Source organism: Ptychodera flava, chromosome 17, assembly GCF_041260155.1.
Source record: "Ptychodera flava strain L36383 chromosome 17, AS_Pfla_20210202, whole genome shotgun sequence".
Lineage (NCBI taxonomy): Eukaryota > Metazoa > Hemichordata > Enteropneusta > Ptychoderidae > Ptychodera > Ptychodera flava.
Window position 1 is genome coordinate 6,970,561 of NC_091944.1, and position 22,884 is coordinate 6,993,444.

Consider the following 22,884-nt stretch of genomic DNA (forward strand, 5'->3'; position numbering starts at 1 on the left):
CATCAATATGGTAGCGTTTGGAAAGTTTCCGAAGAGGTTGGTTCTCACTTTACACGGGTTATTTGTTTAATGGTATTGTTGTAGTTTGTCGCGGAACCAACAGATAGCAGTTATATGTGCCTCGAAAATGGAACAGACTTTTGCTCAAACTGTACTTTCGATGATTCTCTCACAAAACAAAGAACAAAAACGAAGGATCATTGTGCAGACTTTGATACTAGAGAAACAGATTACTTATATCATATACCAGTATTTGAAATTTAATATGGCCGCCATCCCAGCGTTAGATGTATGGGTGAAATATAATTCCGGTTTCAAAAAAAACAAATACGGTGAAAATTATTTTTATTTTCTCAACAAAGAATTTTAAAATGAGCCCTACAAGCAATAGACTAGAAACTTATTTGAAAAATATGAAAGTCCGAATATCCGTCCTCGAGACGCATTCTATCTTAAAATGGAAAACATCTATTCAGCCATTTGAAACTAAATATGAACCTCTATCAACTCTGTTGTGACAATTATTTACGATTGAGTTGTGCGACACTGGCAACGCCGTCGTGCTTGGACGTTGGTCGAAACAGTGAAATCCACGGCTGAGAACTTCTCCCGATGAGCACGTCCCGAAGGGTCTTTCACAACGTTCACAACCTTAAATGTAATAAGTAATTTCAGTAAATAGGAATGGGCAAAAATATTTCAACAGAATTGCTGGTTAATCCCCAATCCCTTAATATGAGAGAGAGAGAGAGAGAGAGAGAGAGAGAGAGAGAGAGAGAGAGAGAGAGAGAGAGAGAGAGAGAGAGAGAGAGAGAGAGAGAGAGAGAGTGCTTTGTTTTAGCATGAAAGCGAACGTACGTGACACAAAACGTACTATTATGGAATATGAATATTAGCATCTAGTTACTCTGTTTACTCGATATAGTGAATTTAAACAGTTGTCAGAGTTCCATTGGTATATACTCCATTACATATTTTTGTAATTTTTGCGAGACCCTCGCGATAGTTCGAGAAAATAAAATATACAGGCTAGTCGCGTTTTACTCGACAAGCTAAAGTGAAAATGTTGCATGATTCTTAATTGGTTGCCTCGGACTGATGTTTGGTTTCATTCATTCTTCAATTGGAACGAAACTTTGCAAATACCTCCTCTGAAACAAATGGTGCTATAAAAAGAAAACTTTGCTAACGTTCTAGTTAGCGATCACGTACAAACTTCGGCGAGCAATAGTATGCCAGGTATTATGCTAATATTTTATTTCTAAACCCTACGTTATGGTTAAATATTGAACTTTAATTGAATAAAAAATATTTCTCGGCAGGAAACCAAATACAAACACAATTTAATTTTTCAAACAATACACATAATTAGCTAAAATAGGACAATCGTGCGTGTGAAGGTGTATTCGCATAGAAATATGTTATAATTGACAACTAGATGTTAGAGGCCAGTAGGGAATGAACAATGCAGTGAATCTGTTTGATGGAAGCAGAAAATTCGTCCATCTACAGCACAGTGTGTTCGTGGTGTGCAGCAAAATGAATTATTTGCGAGCAACTTCTTTCACGGTATCACAGAATCAAGCGTATATCACACGAATGCTGTGAAGGCGGCTATGCACGGGTCATTAACCCATTTACGCTTCGTTTAGAGCAAATAACCATGGCAACAACTTACTTTCGGGATAAACATCATACAGAGCGTGGAAGTGAAGCATAACACTGTCAACGCACTGATCAAAATGAATTTTACGGTGGTATTGTCTCCGAGCACGAGTTGTAGGGTTATTCCGATAACGCTTGACAGAAAAATATTGTATATTGATATGCCAATTAGCCTGCAAAATAGAAAAATACCGATAAAATTTGATCATTTTCATTGGTCTTTTTGCTTTACGTCAACTTTCGAGGGACAGTTTAAGTAGTCCAGCTTATTCACTAGACTATATGATGATTGGAGAATGAAGTTTTTATACAAAAAACAAATATTTAGAAATGACATTTTGATATTAACATAGGACTGTGAATGGCATTCAAAATTCATAGAGCAGTGCTAAGTATGCAGAACCTTAACATTTGTTTCCAGGGATGAAATTATCCGAAATTTGTCAACAGGTATAGCGCGAAAAAATATATTTGCAGAGTCAGAGGTTGAGGTGTCGAAATCTGTTCACTTGGAAATTCTTGATCATACCCTCTCTCCAAATAAATGTAAATGGCACCGTGAAAACACTTATGAAATAAAAGATAAGCAAATAAAGGACTTATTTGTTTACGTTTTTTGTTGTTTTCCATTGACAGAAAGCTCTTATTGTCATCAAGTTTGTAATTTTGCATTAAACTTTCAATAATTATACGGCGGACACTGCGATGCTTACCTCGAATCGTTTAAACCTTCAACGGTGATATTTCTTATTTCGTAACTTAAGAAGCAGCCAAACAATAGTAGCAAGCCCTTTTGAACTAGTAGGGCGCCACTCCACCACCAGTAGAAAGCGGATGAACATTCAAAGACTTGTGTGACAGTTTTGTTGACGCCTGCAGAAATCTAAAACAAAAAATTGAACGACGCTATAATACTTAATAAAATATTTTTTGTCTTCTTTGAACACTAAAAGCCAATATGCGATGTGATGTTTAAGGTTTCGTAGCATTCCAATCACACCATACCGTATCATGAGTAAACACTTCAAGCTAGTTGTGTGTCGTCTCATCCGGCCTAAAAAGACTTTAGGTCGACGGTCAGATCCTTGCCGGGTTAGTAACCGGAGGGACTAATACCGACAAATATTTTGAGCAGAACAAGAAATTATATTTTGAAAGAAAATAGCAATGATGGGAAAAACACATAAGTACAGGTACTAAAAGACTTTCAACCATGGTGTTGAGTGACCTAGGTAAACAATTAGGTTAATGAATGAATAATTTGTATAGAATGCAATTTCCGTGTGTTTGGAGTGCAGCCTACGATGATTCATAAAAGCATGGAATTAAATGAAAATACCTCTTGGCGGACTGTTTTGAGATAGGTTTCACATGGATGAATAAGCTGCCAACTCGTCAGGAACACCACATCGATGAGCGTCAAGCAAATTACAAAAGCTATCAGGTTGGTGTCATGTATTGGCTATGGAGACAATTGATACGTGTTAAGAGAAAGGAAACGTTACTTTGACATTGAAATACGAAAATGGCTTGCCAGACAAGTGACACCCTCGCACAGCGGGTAGATAATTAAGCTGCTAAAGTGCTCACCATACTACTATACCCTACGGGATGGAAGCAAATTAAGATCACACAAAAGTCACAACATCCACTCTTCCTGAAATGAATTAAGGTACACAAAGTACGGTTACTGTTATTGTGTAATATGATCGACTTGAACGTGATCATGAACGTAAACAAACGCTCTTGCCAACGAGACGTTTACTTTCGTGATTGACAGCTACACAAAGTCTTCATAATTATCTCTATTTTTTGCATTTCCTGTTTCTGCTTCAAGAAAGTAATTTACTCTCGAACCTAAGTTTGCATTAAAAGTGAGAATTAAAGAGTACAGATTAGAGCTATCTGTATATAGATAACACAAATAGTCTCGGAACTCTTCTGTTTAACATGTTTCTTTTTCATTTTTCAGATTGGTTGTACATTGACAGAGAATAAACAAGTGTTTCCACATGATGGTACTATTCGTGGACATAGCAACAACATGTACGTCATATACTCTGTACAATATTAATCATTCCAAAAGGTCAACCTAAAATAAATTAATCATCTTTATGGAAGTCGCTGTTTTAACGACTTACTGAATTTACTATGCAGCATTAGAGTGGATCTATACATGATAAATGATTGAAGACAACAAATGGGTCACTGTCATAAAAACAACAAAGGCCGTTTTGACACATGCAAATCGTCGTATTGCTAATACACACAGTTCTTCAAGAAGACTGTGTAAATGTGATGTTGAAGGTACAGCATTATCGACAAATGTTATGCACATTGCGCTGAAATTTCACAGACTCGTGATAATTTAATTGCTTTTTAATAATGTTCACAATAAAACGTGACACAAACAATACACACACACACACACACACACACACACACACACGCACACACACACACACACACATATATATATATATATATATATATATATATATATATCACAATTAGCTAATAGCTTGCAATAACTATTAATGCAAAAATATCTATGCCTCCAAAGAAATTGTATTCAGCCTCGATAGTTTGATGAACTATCAGTGAGTTTAGTTACCTAAATTCACGATTTTGACACTGAGTGATAAAATTAAAGACAGGAAATCAGACCTTGGCCTTACAAACTGTGTGGCATTACGATAGAATGCACCTCGGTGACAGATATTCGGACACTCGAACTTATACAATACTTTATACAAAACTTGTTTGGTCTCATTTTGAAGATTATAGAGTAAATAAAGCTTTCACTGGCTTATATTTGTTAAAATCGAGGATTGATATCTCCCCAAAGAGAAAACCCTAGGATGGCGGCCATTTTGAATTTCAAATATCGTTAAATATCAGGTTATTTGTTGCTATAGTACCAAGATTTACATGGTGACCCTGGGTTTTTATTTTTGATTATGAAAGAGAATGGTTGGTGGGTTAGAAAGGTTCTAGCAAACGTTTAAGTCTTTCATTTTTGAGGCACGTTTTAACCTTTAATATCAATTGGCATAATCAAATGCATTAATACACCAATAGATAAAGTATATGCTGTGATTCTCACAACCATACCACATGCAGATAATGGCCATGAAACATTAAATTCTTTAGCTCCTTGGCTTTGAACTTCATGAAAATATCATGCAGGTATCTGGCTAACACTGTGTGCCTCATTAATAGCAATAAAGGGGCAATGTGAATTGAAAAAATCAAATCTGAAGATTAATCGTTTTGAACCTGAGAAAATGAGCTGTTAAACACTTATTTAGAGCCATTGCGCTAAGATGCCGCTTTACTTGACTTGTACATGACAAAGCATGTTTCGAAGGCTCCAAAATACTACGACATCAAGTTGTCAAATGTATACTTGTGTTTTCGTTAGAAGGATAGTTTTCAGACACAAGAAGAGTATCCTCAATAGAACCGAATGCAGGGCGTAGCCTTGCCTCAGAGAGACACAGAACTACGAATAGTCGTGCAGCTACGGACTTTTGTACATAAAAACAAAGCTTTTATAAGCTATGGCTGACAGTGTTTTGCCGATATCACAGACAGCAATTTGTTGTGAGTTTTTTCAGCAAAGACTATGTGAAAGGTTCATATTATATGTATATACATACGACTCACCTCTGTCATGGGCGCCGCCTGGAAATTTGTGAATATTCTGTGGATTCTCCATGTTTTAGCAAACATAGAGCCGAATGCCAACGAAAAACCGACCGATAGGAACCATTTTCCAGTCTGCAGATGAATCAGAGAGACAGATATGTTTATTAGTGCGTCCATATGAGTTTAGTTTGGTTACGTTGTTGACGTGTTGATTTTAACGTATGTTTTTAGTATTAGTGTGAACGTAAACTTTCCCCTACATCACTGCATGTTTCGTGTAAAATATACAGCTTGAATCATTTTGATCGACAATCCACCTACGACGTTAACGTTGCAGGTTTTTGATGTGGTAAGTTTGTATTGCAAACTTGGACGTTCTACAATTGTTTTTCAGTTTTCAACACCTACTCTATATCCACTTGCAAAAAATATATCGTTCATTGGCACAAACGTTCAAAAGGCAAGGTATCTCTAGATCTCTAAGCGTCATCATGATCGATGAATAGAATATAGAATGCCAGGCTTTTAACCTTTGATATTTATTTAAGTGGCGTTGGCAACTAGGCAACTTATGCAAAAGAAGAGAAAGTAAACTCTTCCAATGTATACGTACCACGCAGAAGAGATTTCGTATCTCGAGATCGTCGCCTAGGTAACTGCATCCAACTAAACCATTTGCAATGGTAGCGAGATTAACTAACAATGCACCGAATACTACCATATTATTCATCCGCGGAGATGATAACTTGACATATCTGAAAGAGTCACACGTCATCCTTTTAAAAACATTGGAAGGAAAAAACTTATGGGTTATTTAGAGTGAGAATGTTCTTATACCTATTGTACTTTAGTGAGAAAATCACATCAATGACGTTTCAAGGGTTACACAGTGAATGCTGAAGGCAATAAGCCGCTGCATCAAAGTTCGAAAATGCCCTTTTCTTCTAAATTCGGTTTACACCTCCATTATATTCCCAGTAAGTATTAAACGTCTCCCGTTCAACATGTCTCATCACACAATCTGAATTGCTATGTTACAGTGCATGATGTGTCGTCAGTCGGTTACTGCATATTTACACATATCCAAATATAGAAGAGGCTTGTCAGCCATTTTATAAAATCGACATTAGGAGCAACGTATAGGATTTTTCTCAGAGAGTATTCCATGACTCAAAGTGAAAACTAGTGACTGGATAATAGACACAGTAATTCCTATGTCGACATACATTAACAATACACGCTAAGGAGATTCATATTACGTTGAACAGCTAACTCAAGTGTCCATTTTTATGAAGTCGACAAGTATAAAACCACTTAACCGCTTTTTCTTCTTCAATGAAGAAACTTCTCCTCCTCAAAGTTTCAATCTCATAGATGAAATAGTAACCTAACGTTACCGTATGTGAACATACCCATGATTTCGATGACGAACATTGAATACCAGAAAACTCATAGCAAGGATCGCTCCGAAGATACAAACAATAACGACTGCTAGGAATACTTTATCGACTATGGTATCAATCTTGTACATAGTTTGTTCGCTGTCTAAAGGTGGATGATCTCCTGCGTAGGGTTAAAACATTGACATTTCATGGTCAATCATTGACAAAGCATCGAGCTACTCTAACATAAGCAAGCGATGCAATCTCTGTATATCAGAAAAGCTGCACATTATCAATGCTGAGAAATTTACGCTGTTAAACAAACGCTCTGAGTTGCTTTCAAAATGTCGCCACGAAAATATTATTTACCAAATTGTAACACCACCTACAAATAAAATGGTACGTCCGAGAGATGTAAAATAAGGTGTACGGCTAAGGATCCATTCACTTCATCTGTGTGATGACTGCAGGATGCATGACACTTAAGTAACAGATATCATTACTTTGTACTTGAAGTTAAATTTTGTGTAATTGTAACGCTCTGCTTTAGCATAGAGCACTGTAATTTCCGGGACATCTGTATACTTTGAGATATATATATATATATATATATATATATATATATATATATATATATATATATATATATATTCGAGTTCGAAAACGAATTTGCCACAATCAAATTGCTTGTATAAGCAACCACTTTATAGAGTCAAGGTATAACATTGGGTCTGACACGTGATATAAGATATTTGTGCCCATAAATGTCTAGAATTTCTTCGACGTTACCGAGCAAGAACATTACAGACAGATTTCAGTACATGTCTTCAACAGCGTCAGTCCCTGAGAAATAACCTCTGTTACAGGACCTGTAAAATTTATCAGATATCAGGGTTGTATGAACAGGTCTGTATCAGGCCAGGTATTAAAGGAATGTATACAGTCGTGTTATTTCGGAGTGTGTTCCAGTGCTGTGACCATATGACTGAAATGCTGGTTTACAAACAGTTGTGTGTCAGTGTTGAATTTACAGGGCCTGTTACAGGTTCTGCAAAATTGTCAGATTTCAGAGTTGCATATTTACAGAAAAATGGGCAAATTTTGATGACAGAAATGGATACAAGCATTATTGTGTGTACATTAAAATATTGACCCTGTTACAGATCTTTAATCACATTGTTGTGTACAATCCTGTAAATACAATAATGGGACAAGCAGAAATCTCAAGCCCTGTCACATTACTGTGTCTACAGCACTGTATATTGCCATGTCATCACAGCACTGGCCAAATACCTGTACATCAGCCCCTGTCACAGCAATTGGACGTCTTTGCTGAGACAGACCTGTGCCACAGGGTTGTGTCAAGGTCTGTAAAGGGGAATGTTTTTGCAGTATACACTTCTACGGCAATGAGAACTAATGTCGCAGGTGATCGCGTTCAAATCTACTGCACCAGCCAGCCGACCAGTCTGAAAGAGGTTTATAACAACCATTTGTTATGGTGCACCACGGTACTTGAAATTGCCATCAGATTAGCTCCTGGAAAGCGCGAAATTTGAACGCAAACTTCTGTAGCATTAGATAGATGTAATGAGGTGACTTTCAACTAACGAGGACAGCACAGATCACGCAATGGCGGAAACTACTTCATCTGGTTTTGATGACATTGACTCCCGGGATTCACTCCCCTTGGCGAAAATATCGCCAACTTTACCTTGCCATTGAAACGGGCTTGAAAGAACCATATTTCCCTCTGAATCGCATTCGCCGATAAGGCGTGAAATTCCATCTGCAGAATTTGAAAGGCGAATTTGCGACAGTTAGCAATTAGTTAGCATGAAGATAAAAGGAATTGACGCTTTAAATGTCGATATCATAGATCTTGTCGAAAAAGCCAGCCAAACAGATTCGCATCCCAGAAAAAAGAAACGATGTCAACATAACTATTTTCTTGACTTGGCAGATTACATTCTATCATTTCAATTTTTCAAAATACTCAACAGATCGGTATTTCGTATGTTAGTTATCTATTTGTTCTAAAGGAGAAAGTGAATGCGTATCATAGTTGGTTTTCGAGAATAAGGAAGATTAACAAATAAACAAAAAGACTAGAGACAAAATGTCTACGACATCTAACACTCCATGATGACGTAAAGTAAGGTTATCCTTCTTGCATGTATGTATGTATGTATTGATGTATTGTATGTATGTATATATGTATGTATGTATGTAGGTAGGTAGGTATGTATGTATGTATGTATGTATGTATGTATGTATGTATGTATGTATGTATGTATGTATGTATGTATGTATGTATGTATGTATGTATGTATGTATGTATGTATGTATGTATGAAAATGAGATTTTTGTGAGTGTGGATGAAGTTCGTACTGTTATTGACAATCTGGTGATCGGGAAATCACCCGGTGCAGACAGCTTAGGGGTAGAGCACTTGCGTTGTGCAATTGGTAAACAGGCCGTGCATCTGGCCATGTGTTTCTCGTGAATGTTAGTTCACGGTTTTGTCCCTCAGAACATAACAAATGAAATTATTGTTCCCCTTGTGAAAGACAAAACTGCTGATTTATCAACTAAAATAACTATCGTCCAATCGCCCAGACTAATGTGCTTTCAAAAGTTCTCGAACGCGTTCTCTTCAATCGCTGTGAAAAATGCCTCACAACTTCTTATCATCAGTTTGGTTTTAAGAACGGCCACAGTACCGATATGTGTATCTTTCTTCCGAAGGAAACTATCAGATATTATAAGAAAAATAGCAGCTCGGTTTATGTTTGCTTTCTTGATGCTGAAAAAGCACTTGACAAAGTGAATCATTTTAGCCTACTGAAAAAAGGTAATCGAGAAACATGTACCTCCTTTTCGTATTCTACTTTTTTGGTATTCCTTTCAAAGGTTTTGCGTCCGTTGGGGTAAATCAATTTCACCTGTTTTCGCTGTTTCAAATGGAGTTCGCCAAGGGGGAATTATGTCTCCTCTTCTTTTTAATGTATATATAGATGACCTTAATAAGGCACTGTCCTTGTGTAGCGTTGGCTGTGAAGTAGGTGGTATTATGTTAAATAATTTAGCCTATGCCGATGATATGTGTCTGGCTGCTCCGTCTGTAAAGGGTTTGAGAAAGCTTATGAATATTTGCGAGCGATTCGCCGCTGAGCATGACATTGTCTACAATGTACAAAAAACAAAATGTATGCGCTTTCATTCTGTACACAAACTTCGGTCTGTACCATCAGTCTTCCTCCGGGGACATTCAATCGAATACGTCACTAAATTCTTGTATCTTGGTCATGTCTTTACATGTGACCTAAAGGACGACCATCATATTGCTTCCCAACGAAGGGCATTTTGTGGCAGGTCAAATTTACTTTTGAGAAAGTTTAGAGATTGTAGAATACGTCGAGTAAAATGCTCCTTTTTAATGCTTTTTGTAACAATATTTATTGTATGCAACTTTGGTGTAATTTTACTGTTTCTGGTATTCGAGCTTTACATGTCTGCCATGATAACCGCTTCGCAGGTTGTTGGTTTTACCATGAAATGCTAGTATTTCATCGGCTTTTGTAGAAAATGGCGTCAACAACTTTTCTATACTGAGAAGGAAATCGGCATATTGTTTTATCTTGAGACTCCAGCCTACTGAAATGTTTTATTAAAGATTATACTCGCATCTGACGTCCGTTACTATGGATTACAGGATCATTGGTGACAGCTTTTGTACTTTAGATTTTAATGTGTATATTTTTAATGACTTTACTGTTATGTCCGGTATTTTTTTCATAGTTTGATGTTTGTGTTGTGTACTGGAGTTTCTGTAGTCGTTTTTGTTTATCTATGGACGGTTTTTGCAGTCTGAAATAAAGTTATAATAATAAAAAAAATATCATATCACCTTGTATTTGATAAATGGCAGTCTTCCCAATTCTGTCACCATGTTCGTTGAATGAAACCATACCCTGCAGAATGAATAATTTTCAGTGCCCCTTAAGGGAGGTTGAGCGAATGATATTTTGACGTATCCTTGACAATATCAATGCAAATTAAATTTTAATGCCAGTAATGTTGTTATAAACTGTCGTACCTGCCCTCTGAAAGCGTCGATGAACAGATGACTCGATGTAGGTAACAGGGCTCAGCTATTTGAAAAAGGCTCCTTCAAAGCAAGGTCGTTCTCGGCCTTATTGAAAATTCCTGCATTTTACGTTGCATTATTTTCAAAGTCACTATATCATAATGAAATTGTAGGACAATAATGTTTAACCTTTTAATATATATTTTCTATCTCTTCTACTGAAATCAGGAGGACAGTTTTTTAAATTTTGTCCGACAAATTATAATATGTAGACACACATCACATCATGGAAGTGAAAGACGTCTTCCGCTAAGTGTAAATATTGATGAACTTTAAATCTAAACACGAAATTCATTTGTTCAAAAGTCTAAACAAGAAAGTAATTAGTAAAAGATTCTGAACTGAAATAAGTTATTAAGTAACACGTAATCATTTGTTAAAAATCGGCTTGGTCTTTTACATATCACCAGAAGGTGTTTTAAAGTAAACAATGTTATTGAATAATGAGGTCGACAACATTGTATTTCGATTGTATTCCTACCGTTGTGCCACGAAAGGTAACGTTTTGGAAGGACTTCTTGAATATTTGAGCTGTTTCACGGTCCGTGTAGGTGAAATCGTCCAGTCTTTTTTGTCTTATTTCCCCGTTGGAGTCTGCAGTTGTCTGTACAGCGATCGAACAATCAAAGAAATGAAAAATGGAATTGACAAGATTATAGTGTCGATGTTAGGGGTTTACGCGAGCAAGACCTGTTGGTTTAGAAGCCTCGGTTGCAAGGCCGTATCAATAACTCAATTGAATAAACTGAATACTCTATAATATGCTCCGTATACTCTGTCGCGATTGTATTTGTTTGATCTGGTGATGATGAAACATTGACGAGCCACTGATACTCGTATACGAACGCCAGTATGACAGAATAAGTTGAGAGATTAAGGTAGAACGCGCCTCGGGGACAGATATTCGGACTCTCAAATTTCTACATTTCCTTTCTGATCTAAAACATGTGGGGGTTCATTTTAAAACTCTTGGAGAAAAAAATACTTTCACCGGATTAGTTTTTCGAAATTAGATTCGAAATTCAAATTTTCCTAAATAGAGTTACCACAGGGATGGCGGCCATTTTGAACTTCATATATCGCAAAAAGTTCGACAATTTTTTTTGCTATTTTTTTGCTATTACCCAGATTTATATTTTTGATTTGGTAAGAAAGTGGTTTAAAGTTTCATTTTGGAAAGTCTAAGCAAAAGTTAAAGTCTTTCACTTTCGAGGCGCATACTAACTTAAAGAGCGTAGAGTTTGAAAAACTGGACTCGTCGTAAAAAGAAAATGTTTGAACGATTATTTCTGTTCCTGGTTTTCGTTGAAACACTGACAAGCGCACGGTGACTGGTGACTCTATTAAATTTATGTGGAGTTTTCAACTACATGTACACTGCAGTTCATTTGTGACTTGAAGTGGTACAGTAATTGTAAATCTTGAGAAATATAGTCATTCCTACCTTACGGGCAACTTGGTCAATACTTGAATTTAAAACCAATGCAATCGCCCATATTGCGTCATAACCATACCCATGTTCTCCATGAGGATCGAGGTTCCTGTATTCATCATGGGTTTTGAAGCGGTCTTCGTATCGTTCTTCGTATTCGTCAAACGTCTGCAAGAGGCAAGTAGCTGTCAGTAAAGTTGCTAAAACATACAATAAATAATGAATGTTGAACAAAAAACCTCCAAAACCCATCCGAAAATATCCGTCCCATCCTTGTCATATAAAGTTTATTTATTTGTTTAGTTTGTTAGTTATTATTAAGATTTATCCAACGTAAACTGTATAAAAGGTCTATATAGGGTTGAGTGACCAAAACAGGTTCAAATGACCTATACAAAGTCAGTCCCCCCCGCGACACACTACACAGCGAGCAAAAAGAAAAGCTTACATAAAGTATACAACAATCAAAAGTAAAGAAACAACAATGAAAAAAAAATATTAAAAAGCCATGTAAAGCAAAGTTGCCCTGTTCATAAACACTTTAATTTTCTTGTTACAATTAACAGATAAGATACTTTCTGTAATCATTATGTTACTTGTTTATCGGCTTAAATTCCATGGTCTCCAATTTATGCATTTCATTCGACGGTATTTACATGTATAAGAATGCAAACACGCTACCCATTTCCGTGATAATATTTAGCCATAACATTTACGAGACTGAACAAAACATGTAAAGATTACAGTTAATTTAAGTCTCACTAAAGTTTAGCTAGTTAAGCAGCGCAAGAAACTGTTCTCGGAGTCAAAAAAGCAAATAATCAGAAAGAGAAAAAAAGTTGTATACATAAAAAATGCCATAAGTACAAGTCACCAAAAGTTTTATTCTAACTGTTAAACACAAAACTAACCTCTCCATTAATGGTTTCTTGGTTTGACGAAGCGTCCTTAATCACCGGCCCTGTCCCTATCGCACTTTCTACTGCCTTGTCCATTTCGTCGGCAGTGCAGTTAATCGTTTCGTCACTTTGTCGCCACCAATCTCGTGTCCACCAGCTAGGTATTATCCATGCATAGTTTTTTCCGTACATTCCGAGTTGGTACGCCTGCATATACAATAAAAAGGGAGCAATCAGTCCAAAAACAGACCTCCTGCATATGGGACCATGGTTACTTAAAACACGCGATTGTGAGCGAACCTCCGATTATATTGTTTGTCCTCAAACGCACACCTACCGAAAGAAAATCTGCCGACGAAACGTTGGCCTTCCCAAAATGCGGCAATGATAGTACTAATTATTGTAATTATAATTGTAATAAATGAATTGTAGAAATATCAAACTGTTGATACAATATGAACAACAAAGATTTCGAAACAAAACCTGAACGGTTATTGATTATCACGCATATCACAATTTCCATGCTTTTTGATAACCCAACGGTCTCTAAAAGGTTCTATCACATGCATTTCCTGTGGATTGTTTGCATGCAACGGCTTCTTACATTATCCCCACCCTATTGTGAAAACATCTATAACACGATTGGAACTAATTTGGGATAATTTGATGGTGAAGTAATGTCGAATTAATCTGCAAATGTAATCTCATCTGCTTTTCTTTTAAAGTTACACACTTGTTTTACAAATTGTAATATTGCAACATTCAGCTATAGGGCATCTAACACTTTTGAGAAATTTGAAAAATATGAAGATCCTATTATCCCAAATTGAATCCAATCGTGTTCTATGGGCTTCATTGAACTTTGTCAGGGCAGGTCTGGGGTTGTAAAAAGTTGTCATCTGCAAGAATACAACGTTTTACCAGGAAATATATGTGATCATGATTGGTGAACTTACGGCACAAAACAATGATCTTGCTTCATCTTGGTAGGAATGTAAGGCTATGATTCGACCATCGGTCTCCTAAGTAATGTTTAAAGAAATCATATATTACGTTATAATCTGTAGATATCAGATGTTTTTGAGGTTCCCTAATTTTTAACTCATCTCGATCAGGATAATCTAGCGCAGTGTGAACGCATTAACTAATCGGAGGATTGCGGAAGAAAGTTAATGTTAATTCTTCTTTTGCATATGTATTTCGTGTAATACTTATACCATGTTTTACCAATGAATAATTTTAAGCACAATTTACAAAAAGACAAAATAAGTTATTCAGTGAAGTGCAATTTCAAAAGAATCTCAAATTTTCCGTATTTTGTCATGTGGCCGCTGACAAACATTTTCATCAGATATCTTATTCGCTTTACTGTATTTTAATTTGTAAAAGCAAAAAAGTCAACGAAAGTCATGTCCATATATTAAAAGAGTTCATAATTTACCTTGATGATTCTTAGCTGCTCAGCTGGATCGTAATCGATCGCAAGTGACGTTATCAAATCTATACCCTGACTTCTCATTCTATCTATGAGATCCGCTATTACCTACGAAATAGAAAATCCCTGAAACTAGTTGTGTGAAAGTGACGAAAGACAGGGCATATTGTGCAAGAGGTAGGCGGAAGCTCTAAAGCTGGCAATATGCTACAAATATCAAACATAAGATATCCAATCATGTGTGAAAGCGATTGCTTCAAAATGACAGATTTCACTCGACACTTGTAGACCTACCTCAAAGACATTTTGCATTTTCCATTACCGACCGTTGATATGGAGACATATGTTTGCTAAACATGTATATTATGTAGTACAAGTGAATGAGTCCATTTCTGAAGGGAGCATGTCTTTCAAAGATCACATTATAAACCTCTCAACTTTAGGCAATTTGGAATAACACTCGTACTTAAATGCAAACTCTACTCAGATATCTTAATATGGCAATCTGATCTGAGAGGTATCCAATAAAGTGACCAAGAAGGCTGTGTATACTATCAATACGAAACCGTATACTACAGTCTAGTACCTTTTATTGCCCAAAGATTTGATAAAGGCTGCCATCGAACGTACACCGGACTTTGCACACGTTTATCAAAACATCGGCACTGAGCCGTGAACTTTGCAATTATATTCTTTATCAGGTTTAGCATCGTGTATTTAAACTTCCGTTAATGGACATATTTAGTAAGTTCATTGACAAACCTATTCTGGGCTGTGTACTGCCTAGGTATACATCTCATTAGATCTGACTATGATATATTCTCAATTTGGACATATCAGCCCGATCCCTGACTTGTATGTTATAGAAACACTTATAACATCGTCAATACATACATACCTCAACAAACATTCTCTGTTGCCCATACACCGTTGCAACTCGAGTCCAATTAAAATATTTCATGATCGTGATCCTAGCAGCATTGTATCTGTTTTCAGACTGCGAAGTTCTGAAAAATAGCGGATATTTGGTTTTGTCCGATAGCTCTGGTGATGCCGCGGAATATGACACCTGGATTGGAGAAAATATTCAATGTAATGTACGACAATGATATGGGGAGACATTACACAACTGTGATGGACAGACGGAAGGAGGATTAGAAGAGATTTGCAAACTGTAGTGTAATGGATAGATGGACAGACCGATGAGCCTTCAAACGAATAGGTAAACAGATAGACAGAAAAGGTAGTATGCACCTCGAAAGTGAAAGACTTAAACTTTTGCTCTAACTTTCCTCAAGGGATCTTTCAATCATTCTCTTTCAAAATCAAGAATAAAAATAGGGGATCACCGTGCAAATTATTGTACTAGAGAAACAAATTACCCAAGATTTACCGATATTAGAAATTCAAAATGGCCGCATCCCTGTGTTAACTCTATGGAGAAAAATAAAAATGTTTAAATTTCGAAAAACTAAGCCGGTGAAAAGTTTTCTTTCACCAAGAGCTTTAAAAAGAAACCCCCATGTAGTATATCAGAAGAGAATTGTAAAAGTTTGAGAGTCCGAATGTCTGTCCCCGAGGTGCGTTCTACCTTAAGATATTTATCAATGCGCAAGTGTAGTTTTATGTATATGTCTTAGGCTCCTGTTGTACGTGTATTGTATTTGGAATCACGTATGTCTTCGATGTAGTGTTACATGCTGCGCGCTCAGGTAGCAGGCGACTCGAAACTGAAAGACCTAAACATTATCTCAAACATTCCTTGAGGATAGTTTAAACAACACTCTTACCAAATCAAGAATAAAAATTGGGGGTCAGAGGAGAAGATACCTTAAGGTTCAATAATTGGAGAGCAGATCAAAACTCAATATTGGAATAAACTGTGATAGGGAAAGTATCTTATCAATAATAGCAATAACCCTACACTTATTGCTTTAATACTTTTGCGTTATAACAACAGAAAATTTTAAATTTCTCATACTCGTACCCGACAGCTCTAATTAAATCAAATCAAATCTAATCACACGCCAATTTCAAATCTGAAGCTGATAAAAACAAAGACGTCTAACTCTTGTTCTGCTCTTCTGTTATTTTAAATGGACGCATCGAGATTAAATGGCGAAACGGACTTTGGTTAATATAAATCGGATATGTTCTAGCTGAGCAATCAATTGTGGTCATGTAAGCCATTGCTTCTAGACACGGGTAGTTTTTATATTACTTGTGTATAGTGAAAATGCCATTTGGGATGACAAGATGATGCGTTACCTAAATTAGTTTAGCTGTCTGTATTGTCAGTTTAATTTTTGTGTATTCAATGACATGAAAATGATGAAATACAAAGAAAAAACGAGCAGAAACATTCGTTATTGTCAACACTTAATACAAGTCAGTAGATTTCTGAATGGATTCGAACCAACGACGTACGGCACCTTGTCACCCATAGTAAAGACATCGCTGTCAAAAATAAGTCGGTCAGTTTTAGCGTTTCACGTTTCAGCAAACGTTTCTAAAACAGAATCATTTATCATTCATTTGATAGAAATTATCAGAGTGGTATACCCTATAGTATCGTCCCACAATGCGGGACGTTAATAACGCGAACATAGAACTGTATCATGCATTTCTCGGAAGACTTACTTAATTAAGTCCGCCGACCTGAAATCATCATTGAGCCAGAATGAGTAATTTTCTTGTTTTACGTCCGCGCGCACGTTGATTTTCGATTTTTTCGGTATAACATCATAATCATTGTTGACGATACTCTGTCGCAAAACGATGCCATGATATTTTAATTGCACAAATACGTCCTAACAGCAGTCATACGAAAACAATTGAACCATGTGCTGAAGTAAAATTGTATCCTCAAGAAGCGTAGCTTTTAAGCTCAGTTAATTAACTTATACTCTGGCCTTTAAGTAGGTGGTAATTGCTAGAAATATAATTTTTACAATAAGAACATAAATAGTAGCAGAATGACGTCACCAGGTGAAGGTTTTCGTGTAAGTTTTAAACATCGCCAGTATGCAAGCAGTTCTGTTGTAATTATTACTCTCCCTTCGGGACACAGATGACAGTATTAGTAATGCATGTGATGAAAAGGCCAGTAAAATGCTGTGTTAGGACTCAGTATTTGACCATTAATGCGTTTTGCTTCATACCATCGTGATCTGCCTCTCTGTGAAATTCCAGGGAACATGTTCCCTTGCCAGATGAACCGTGCAGCCCGTCGGGAATTTGCAGGTATATTTGCATCTCAATACTCATTCAGATGAATGAAAGCTCTCTTTGACTCTCGATATGAAAGTGGAAAGATACAGGGGACATGTTTTTGGGCTTTTAAATTTTTACAAAACCTTTTTGTTCTGGTGTTTGCGAGTGTTCATTTTCAATCTCGATGGGTGAACTGATTTTTCACTGCCTTGTCTTCGCTAAAATAGTGCTGCAAAATTATTTTTCAATGCGTTATTCCAATTGAAAAATGTCATGATGACCTCTACCCTTTAATCTTGATAATGAAAGAAAACGGTTTAAGATTTTCTTGCAGAAAAGTGAATAAAAACGTAAAACTTCGTTTTAAATTTCGTTTGTATTTTTTGAGGTGTAAATTATTTTTAGGGCCACAAGCTGTTACTTTTAATATTTTCACAATGTTTGCTTTGTATTTCAGTAGGAATTTCTTGTTTTATTCGCTAAGGCAAGTTGGAACACAAACCATTTCGCTCGTTTAAAAAGTAACTGGAGCCGTAAAATGCAATTTACTGTTTACCTTTGAATTCATTCCTGACCAGAATTAATTTTGCAGCATGAACAATGTAGTCTATAGAAGTAAAGACCGAGCTGACAAGCTAAACATGCTTCGGTGAGTAGAAGATGAAAATGTTACATTGAAAACAAAGTATAGTGAAAAATTTTCAAACGTTAAAGCTTCTGGCCTTCAAAGGTCTTAACCGACAAGACAATCAACTATTCTTGCACATACCTGAATCATATTAAAGTACCACGAGAACGCAGCGACGGGAACCGTCGACGCGGAGCAACCACCGCCGAGAACCATTATTTTTTGTGAGCCTTGCAAGAGATGTTGGGAGAGGAGGTAGCTTGCCAGCCCAGGATTGCACTGCCAGGAAGAATGTACATACATTTGGCTTAGAAGCGTTGTTTGGTTCAGACGGTGAGGAATCATCATCACCATCATCATCGTCATCGTCATCATCATCATCATCATCATCATCGTCATCATCACCACTGTCACGTTCATTTTTTTAGTAACAGTCTTTTTTTTGTCCAGTGTGTTAACTCGGGATCATACTTATCTTCTCCCCTTTTCATCAATCTATGCAGAGTCTACACATGAACTGAAGATTACTCGAAAATTTGATCATAATTTTCACATTTGGTTCTTACCTCGTCGTCTTTCCATTCCCACACCAACTCATAATCCCTTAAAATGTCAGATCTATTGTTGACATCATCAATGGCCATCTCTATGGCAGGAATGATTCCACCGGCTGACCAGCCCGACTTCACGTCCACTGGAACAAAGCCAGCTAGGGTTAACACTTTCTTTTGTTGGCTTTTGACTAGATAGGCGCCAAAAATGGATGTGAACATGGCACATCGCAAAAAGCGAAAAAGCAGGTGACGATTCGTGATACTTGGCATATTTTTACCATTGGTCGTGTGGAGTTCCTAGATCGGGTAAGACAGAAAGCGTCACGTATGAGCATGCGTATATGATGATATGATGGAGAATCCGGGTTATCCTAGGACAGTTCACTGTCTCCAATCGAAGAATTGCCTGCCAGAGGTCGTCGAGACGCACACACAAAATATTGGCTCACAGTCTTAAAAATTAACATCCATTAGAGACTTAACATTGTCAGACAGTGCTAGCGGTAGGGGTATTGTCTAGGTCAGGTTTTTAACCGATTCATAAAGAGACGAAAGAATTTAAGATAAAGAATTAATCTAATCAAAAACATCGATACAACTCTTGATATGTCAGATGCATCGATCGTCTAATAAAGTAAATTTATTATTCAAAACCAAAAAAATCAGTCTCTTCAAAACTTGTTCCTATAATTCTGCACAAAAGAAAGGTCTCCTATACTATCTCCATATGTCTGACTTAACATTTTAAAATGTTAAAATGTTTCTATGTATCACATAAAAAGAGACTTTTGTGTACGATCGCTAATAGACGTGATGAAACATCTGTTAAGAAGGGTTTGACATAAAGAGCACGGTTGATTTACCCCCGGTAGATTCAGGATAAAAATAACTTTGTAATAAGTATATCGAAGTGCGCAAGCTCAGTGTGCATTTTACCATAATGTAATTAGACACACACGAATTTTTCCGTTTTTTATTATTTGAATAAACGCATTCTCCTGTTGATCATAGATAAGTTCAAGATTAGTGTTTTTGTAGTCATGTTTTGATAACAATGACTCTTCGCATGTTAGTAGCGGTGACTATACACTGAAACGTGTAAAGTTTATCGTGTTTTATTCCCCATCTCAAAACCTTTTAACATACATTGGAGTTGGCAAGCGCCTAATGGATGATTGGCCGATGAGTGACCTTGCATTTTCTTTTGCTTCTGTCATGAAAGTTGAATTAGTAATTTATATATTGTCCTCTGTGATTTGATATTGACTCTGGGTATGGCATTTACCTTTCAGACGAAGATAGCACTACTGAACAGTTGAATTGAAATTGTGCATTATAGACAGACGACGTCGCTAGCGTTGACATCAGCCATTAAGTCCCTATTTTATTTGTTATTCGACAGTCTCTATTTATCACATCGGTTAATGTAAGGCTAACAGGCTAATGTTATAAAAGATAAGTAAAATTGGATATTTTTTCGGTTTTACCTTTCTCGTTCTTCGCGCATATGACCGTGCTGAAAAGGGTCTCAACTACTTAGCATTGTATATTAAAAATCTGCTATGTAGAAATGTCTTTGCAGACGTTTGGCTAAGTCCTCACATTGTTAACTGCAATATTTTTCTTCAGCGACTTAAACAGAGATGTTATAATATTTCCATACGAGAATGGTGTTCAGATATGAATAATAGCTCGAAGTTAGTGACATACCGTGAGTTCAAAAATAACTTAACTTGTGAATTGTATCTTTATTGTATTTTAAACAGAATATATCGAAATGACCTTTCTCGTTTTAGAGTATCATCACATTGTTTTCTTATTGATAAGGGTAAGGGTAGAAAGAGTGGAATCCCACGAGAAAAAAGATTATGTCCTTTTGGTTGTAATTGCATAGAGGACGAATATCATTTTGCAATGGTATGTCAAAAATATCAAGCTATGAGGAGAAGATTTATCAACAAATTTTATTACACATCTGTAAGTGTATGGACATTTTTGCTACTTATGCAATCAAAACTGTAAATATACTGGAGAATTTTGGAAAATATCTCGTTTACTCATTTCAAAAGCGTGGAAGTCTTGTAACAAAATAGAATGTTGACAGAGAAGAAAAAGTACTTTCATTGTCACAGGTGACTGATACTGTGTCTTTCTGTTAAACTTTTGTTTTACAGAAAGGCTGTTGCCCAAAGTACTGAATAAAGTGTGTATCATATATATATATATATATATATATATATATATATATAATATATATATATATATATATATATATATATATATATTATATATATATATATATAATATATATACATAATCCGATGGTATTTTTCTCTGTTTGACATCATCGTATACAAGTGGTATTTCTTTCGCGGAGCCGCACAACTTCGAGTCCAGAAGTCCTGAACTAGCGTTGACCGCATAACTTCATCCGCCTCATTGACACAATAAAGTTCCAAATAATATTGTACCGTGAAGCCAGTTTTTATTCAAAATAGAAAATAATGAGGTCTATGGATGTGATAAATATGTAATCTCCCAATATTGCTCACTCGTGCGACGTCATCGAAGACTAGGGTTCTCCTCCCCAACCTAGCTGTATCCCTCCAATCGGAGGGATACTGCCGCTATGTTGGGCTCGTCTTCGATGACGTCACACTCCTTCGGAATGCAGGGAGATTACACACAGACACAGGCACAGACACACAGACACAGACACAGACATACACAGACACACAGACACACACAGACACACACAGACACACAGACACAGACACAGACACAGACACAGACACACACACACACACACATATATATATATATATATATATATATATATATATATATATATATATATATATATATAATATATTATAATAACAAAAATTACTTCAAGTACAAAATAATTTTATCTTCAACTAAGTTTCCTGCATCCTACAATCATCAGACAGGATGTCAGATGATTTTGTTTATCTTTTTACTGATATGTATGTCATATTACTTTGCTTTTTTTTGCTGCACCATGTTGAAAGCCGTGCTGTTTGTTTATTGCCTCGTGTAGACATCTTTCAATCCTGAGTCTACGAAGACGGAAATCAATATTATTTTTCTTAAGCTTATTTGAAATTTTGCCCAATAATACAAAAAAATAAAAAACATCGTGACAGTTTTGTAGATCACTTACGGTTATACTTGTAACGGTACCCACTAGTTTCGTAACTCATAATGACAGTTGCTTGCCCTTGTCAATTTTCACCATTGCCTTATAGTGATGTAGCGGGTACAATCATTGATGGAAAAGTTGTGAGCATATTTCGAAATGTCGTCTAGATGGATAACATACTCCGTGTGCATGCTGTTAAAAGCAATTCAAATAACTAATGATGTGAAGAGATCATAAAATACCAGTGATTGATTAGGTATACGTATACAACGTACCTGTCTCAACAACACACATTGAAGAATGTTTATCGGTAAAATTTTGACGTAACCAGGAGATTCTTACCTGCTTATTGGTTCAGTCTAATGTATAAAACGCTTTATCCGGACTTGTACACTACGGCTGGCGCCTCATGCGTGACCGTGGTTAACAAAGACAATGCAAAGACAATCTTCCAGGCGGAGCGTAATATTCGAACTATTGCGCATGCACAAGATATAGTCAAGCGGCTCTACAACGTAGAATTGCCATCGCCACGGTGATTGATTTAGGACTCTGTATTGAATATGATTTGTCAGTAACATCATGACATATCTTATGTATGTAAGGCGGTTTAAACCTTGATTATGTGGTCATTAGGTCTATCCTATCATACAGTGTCTTTGTCACTCTCGATTTTTGATATCGACGCTGTTAATAAAAAAGGCAATTTCAT

At 36.4% G+C, this 22,884-nt stretch overlaps 1 protein-coding gene across 2 annotated transcripts; it reads right to left on the minus strand.

The window, feature by feature from the left end:
• Positions 1 to 328: 328 nt before the first annotated feature.
• On the minus strand, positions 329 to 22,641 carry LOC139115278 (gamma-aminobutyric acid type B receptor subunit 2-like). 2 transcript variants are annotated; one of them, XM_070677285.1, is made up of 19 exons: positions 22,515 to 22,639; positions 22,194 to 22,364; positions 19,022 to 19,306; positions 18,597 to 18,734; positions 15,513 to 15,683; positions 14,621 to 14,722; positions 14,136 to 14,201; positions 13,192 to 13,386; positions 12,293 to 12,448; positions 11,330 to 11,452; positions 10,609 to 10,672; positions 8,413 to 8,487; positions 6,729 to 6,879; positions 5,930 to 6,071; positions 5,335 to 5,448; positions 3,005 to 3,127; positions 2,379 to 2,548; positions 1,679 to 1,838; positions 329 to 651 (listed from the first exon to the last, which is right to left on the minus strand). In XM_070677285.1, exons 3-19 carry the CDS (start codon positions 19,277 to 19,279, stop codon positions 526 to 528), a joined length of 2,334 nt encoding a protein of 777 aa, XP_070533386.1. In that variant the 5' UTR covers positions 19,280 to 19,306; positions 22,194 to 22,364; positions 22,515 to 22,639; the 3' UTR covers positions 329 to 525. The 2 variants fall into 2 exon arrangements, with proteins under 2 accessions (XP_070533386.1, XP_070533387.1); XM_070677286.1 differs by lacking the exon at positions 22,194 to 22,364 and having other exon boundaries at positions 22,515 to 22,641.
• Between the last annotated feature and the right edge of the window lie 243 nt (positions 22,642 to 22,884).